The following is a 5,542-nucleotide window of genomic DNA, read 5'->3' as shown; positions in this document are numbered from 1 at the left end:
CTCATCTCCTTAGCAATTTAATTCAGAATTATATTGATATAAATCTCGGATTGTTTCGGAATCTGTGCATTTTGAATTATTTCTATTGGAAAAAAATAGTGGCATAAATAAGTTTAGAATTATTTTAAAAAATAAATAATGATAATATTTAAATACGGAAGGAAAAAGTATATATTTTTATTACTCGTTCTCTAACTTTAGCATTAAAGTAGTCGTGCGAACCCCTGTCACTCTAACCTGATTTTTCTTATTTGTCTTTGTTCAGACTCATGGAATTATATTATCATTTTCGTTATCATTTAGTGATTGATGATTAAATTGACAACAAAACTAACTCACGAATGATTTATCCGGACGATTAAATTGACAACAAAATTAACTCACGAATGATTTATACATTCACGGGTAAGATTAAGATAATACAAATGTATGGTCACCATAAGATCTGGGGTTATCTTCTCCGTGTTGATCCTGAGAATGATTGACGGAGACGCTGGAGACGAGTGTACTCATCTTTTGCCACCAAGATAATGCAAATGTATGGCTTTGATCCTCTTATAAATCTGCCCAACTCACGCCTTCCTCCATTCCTCCTTTTTCATCTTCAATCTTGCTTTTGCAGCTTCTTGCAACGAAACTAAATGAATCGACAACCTCTGCAGGAGTCCATGGACTACTCTCCTTCTACGGAGAGAGTTCTATGTCATCAGCAGAACCTCTGTCCCAGGGGCCATTGGAGGCCAGATGAGGATGCCGAGCTCCGGGAGTACGTCGCAAGGCACGGTCCCCATAATTGGAACCTGATCGCTGAGAAACTACAGGGCAGATCAGGTACTCGAAAAGCAAAAAGGAAGAGAGGGGTTACAAATAAATAAAAAATAACAAAAAAAAAAACTAAGTTTTTTATTCTGCTTTTTGCCATGTAGGGAAGAGCTGCAGGCTGAGATGGTTCAACCAGTTGGATCCGAGGATCAACAGGAAAGCCTTCTGCGAGGAAGAAGAGGAACTGCTTTTGGCTGCTCAAAGGGAGTTCGGCAACAAGTGGTCATTCATTGCCAAGCTCTTTCCTGGAAAAACTGACAATGCAGTGAAGAACCAGTGGCATGTGATCACGGCAAGGAAGAAGAGAGAACTCCCAAACTCCACTTCTCAGAGGAGGAAGAGAAGGAGGACGACGACGATAAACAACACGAATGCATTCAGTGGTACCGATTCGAGCATCAGCAACCGCAGTACCTGCAGAGAATCTGCTGCTTCTACTTGCACGGACCAATCTCTCGACTGTTTGCCTTACGGTGGCAAAAACCATCACGGGAGCGAAGGCATGAGGGTGCCCTTCTTTGATTTCTTAGGAGTTGGAGAAATATACAAGTTTAGAAAATAATTTCGTTCAATTAGACAGCAACAGAATTGATTGGTTGCTGAAGGAACTTTTGATCCTAATTTTCTCCTATCTGTACTGTACTTCTCAAGGATGCTAATTAATAAACTAATTAAACACTACTTCAATAGTACTGGAACACTGAAGGATGCTTCTTTGACTCATTAAGTGCAGTTGTAGTGGGGGTACTGACAGCATCTCTCACTGAAACTAAATCTTGATTCTTGACCCAACTGAATCAGCATTAGTGAATGTTCACCATATTCAGAATCAATGATTGATCTTGATTTTATACTTGTATTGAGTTCTCCCTTTCTCTCCTTTGATTCTACCGGGATAAACATGACCTTTTATGCTCTGTTTGTGGATCACAAGTCATTGCGACAAGCTAACAACACACATCTGCCTTTTCGCCCTCCTGGCACTTCTTGTTGGTGTCTTAAGGATCGAAGATAGTAAATGATTTGTGCTCACATTTTGGCATTGCCGTCAATCAGTTGTCCAAATGCAGAATTGGGCTTACTTTCACCAACTTTGCTGAAGAGTGTGCATCCTAAAAATATAGGATGGCAATTCATTTGCCAGTTTGATTGACACATCTGTAAGACTAGATTTTGGTTTGGTGGATCAGATTCAGAACTCTGTTAGGGCTTCCTCAACCAATCTCGATCACTGTATTTAAAAAATAAAAACAATAAAAAATCTCCATCGGATAAAAAGGGAAATTAGATTTGAACATTTCAATCTACTCTAAAATTTCTAGTGTTGCATTTGCTCTTTAATATCTAAAAAATGCCTTGTTTTTTTTTAAAAAAAAAAAATATCTTAAAATTTAATTTCCCTCGTTATATTTTTTTAGTTTTTTGGTTGTCCATTTCTTTTTCTATTTGATTTATTTTAGGCATTTTTTGTGGCCTAATAATACTTTTTCATTGTGATTTCCAAAATCTTTTAAACTTTTTATGAAGAAAATTTTGTTTTCGTCAGAGATTTGCAATTTATTGTTTCACTGCAGAAAATTTTATAAATTAAATTTCATACCCTAATTTTTAGTGTAAATTTTTAGTTTTATTTATAATTTATTTTTTAAACAAAAAATCTTATTCCTTTTATCCTTGAAGATGCACAAATTTTTTCTTTTATGAAATAATGAAGTAATATATCTGTCAAACTATTATTGTAAAATTATCAATGTATCATCAACTCCATCCATGATAAATTAATCATAACCAATTCCAAACCCAAATAAAGGATAAAGGTTGACAGACAACATTAAACTATGGTAAATGTTCAATGAATGAATATATTAAACTATTATGTTAATACTAAAGGGGTGTTTGGTTCTTTCCTAGGAATAGGAATCGGAATGGGAATCATTGTATTATGGAATGAGAATGTGTATGAGTATGAATATCACTCTTAAAAGTAATGTTTGGTTAGTTGCATATTTTCTATCGGAATAAATCAAAATTTCCATTTTTACCCATAAAGGAAAATAAGAGAAAAAATTAGATGTGAGAGAAAGATGAATGTGAGAGAAAAATATGATGAAAGAGAATGATGAGAGAGAAAGTATGATGAGAGAGAAAGTGTGATGAGAAAAAATGAAGAGAGAGAAAGTGTGATGACAGAAAATGAGAAAAGAGAGTGTGATAGGAGAGAGCGTGATGAGAGAGAAAATATGATGTGAGAGAAAGTATGATGGGAGAGGATAAAGAGAGAGAAAATATAGTGAGAAAAAATGAGGAGAGAGTGTGATGAGAGAGATTGACGAGAGAGAAAGTATGGTGAGAGAAAGTGTGATGAGAAAAAAAGAGAGCAATGAGTGTGATGGGAGAGATTGAGGAGAGAGAAAGTATGATGAGGGAGAAAGTATGATGAGAGAGAAAGTGTGTTGAGGAAAAAAAGGAGGGAGTGTGACAAGAGAGATTGAGGAGAGAGAAAATATGATGAGAAAAAACAAGAAAAAAGAGAGTGTGATGGGAGAGATTGAGGAGAGAGAAAGTATGATGAGAAAAAAAGAAGGAAGAGAGTGTGATGGAAGAGATTGAAGAGAGAAAAAGTATGATAAGAGAGAAAGTATAATGAGAAAAAAAAGAGGAAAGAGAGTGGATAGGAGATTAAGGAGAGAGAAAGTGTGTGATAAAATAATGAGAGAGAAAATATTGGGCAAAAGGCGATAACGCTCGCCCCCAGCGCCCCTGTAATGAGAGAGAAAATATGATAAGAGAGAACAAGGAGAGAGAAGTGATATGAAAGAATATATATATATATATATATATATATATATATATATATATATATATATATATATATATATATATATATATATATATATATATTGATATTTGATATTAAGGGAGAAAATTTTAGTTTTAGGTTAAAGATATTTTTTTAATAAGGAAATATTTTGATTGATGAAAATAGGGTAATGGCTCATTGAAGGGGGGGTACATGGGAATGAATTATTACCCAATTTCAAGGATTCATTCCCTTATTTGTATTCCTATTCCTATAATCCAAACATTAACAATGGCAATCAATGATTCTCATTTCCATTCCCCACTCCTATTCCCCTAAACCAAACGCCCCCTAAGTTGTTTTTCGGAAGGAATGCATTGTAGGATCTGACTGTAACGTCTCGGCAAGGATCGCTACATCTCCAGAACTTGAGTGTAGTACTAAATATGCAAGAGTTTGCGTTGCAGGGTCCGACTATAATGTATCAGCAAAGACCGTTACATCTCCATAAGAACTTGAGTATAGTATTAATTAGACAAGAGTTCTCACACTATAAGATGGATAAAAATAAATATTATAGGAAAATTAATAGTTTAATATTTGAAATATAAGAACCCTCACTAGTAAATCAATGAAAGTAGTAAATGTAATTATTAGAAAAAGAATTAGTATTTTATGTGTATAAGAGACAAAATAGGTAGATGAAAATGTAAAGATGATAGAGAACTAAGGTTTAAGTTATGATACACAGAAAAAAAGTAAACACAATAAATGAAGTAGATATTATTGTAAATAGTTCGTTAAAGAAAGAAATTATAGGAGTAGTTAGAAAAGATGATAGAATTATTGCCCTTAAGATAATAGTGGCGAAAGAAACTATAAACATAATTAGCATATATATAATGTGAGTAAAATTAGATAAAACTACTAAATTAAGATTTTCGGACAACCTATATGAAGTATTATAAAATATTCCACCAAATAAAAATATTTTAATAGGAGTAATCTAAATGGGCATGTTGTGTAGGATCGTAAAACACTAGGGGGAGGGGGTGAATAGCGTGAGTCACTTTTTCGAAAACTCGAGACTGCAGTGGAAATTAGAAAGAGAAAACCAAATGCTAACACAAGTTGGTTTTAATTGGTTTAGATCCTTCGACAACTCCTACTCCAAGATCCGCACTCGGTGAGTAATTTCATTGAGCAATCACTATAAGATCGAATAAATTACACAAATTTTAAGCTCAATGCAAATAAGTAAATTATACTGACAGCAAGAAGAGTAGTAACTTGAGTGTTGGTTGTCGAAGTAGTTTTTTGATGTCATAGAGATCTTTTCGGAGCAACGTGTGAATAAGAAAGTTGGAGCGAATTGTGTTTTAAGGTTGTTGGTCGAAGTCTCTTTCATAGGCCTTTCCAAGCACCTGGACCACTCCTGAGCACTTAGATCAAGCTCTATCTAATCCTCCTTCGTCCTTGAATTCGAATTATCCATATCTAGGCACTTGGACCACCGTAGGGCGCTTGGATTTCTAACATGGTTGCACCTCGGTGAAGATATATCCGATAGCCTCTATCCACTATAGGGCACCTAGACCAGCCCTGAGCGTTCAGACGTTGACATGTATCGGCGAATCAAAGTGTGTCAACACATCTGCACGAGTGGCCGAGTTCAGGCCAATCTAGGCACCTGGACCCAATCTGAGAGCTCAGACCTCCGGGCTCCTGGACCCTTCCTAGGAGCCTGGAGACCCCTTTTCTAACCAACTTTCAACTTTAATTTTTTGCATTATAAAGTTAGCAAAACGAATATAAAATAACATTATTAATTAGATCCTGTCTTACCAAAACCAAGATCTAATCATGATCTCAGCTTTGACTTCTATAATGGATCTAAGTTAGACCAGCGCTTACAATCCC

General features: G+C 35.2%; 1 protein-coding gene across 1 annotated transcript; it reads left to right on the top strand.

Annotated features, from left to right (window-relative positions):
* Positions 1-569: 569 nt before the first annotated feature.
* On the top strand, positions 570-1,468 carry LOC122012259 (transcription factor CSA-like). Its single transcript, XM_042568736.1, has 2 exons — positions 570-831; positions 927-1,468. The coding sequence occupies exons 1-2, from the start codon at positions 642-644 to the stop codon at positions 1,382-1,384; spliced, it is 648 nt and encodes a 215-aa protein (XP_042424670.1). The 5' UTR covers positions 570-641; the 3' UTR covers positions 1,385-1,468.
* The last annotated feature ends 4,074 nt before the right edge of the window (positions 1,469-5,542 follow it).

This window comes from Zingiber officinale, chromosome 8A, assembly GCF_018446385.1.
Source record: "Zingiber officinale cultivar Zhangliang chromosome 8A, Zo_v1.1, whole genome shotgun sequence".
NCBI lineage: Eukaryota > Viridiplantae > Streptophyta > Magnoliopsida > Zingiberales > Zingiberaceae > Zingiber > Zingiber officinale.
The sequence above is the reverse complement of the archived record's forward strand: the minus strand, read 5'-3'. Positions and strand labels throughout refer to the sequence as shown.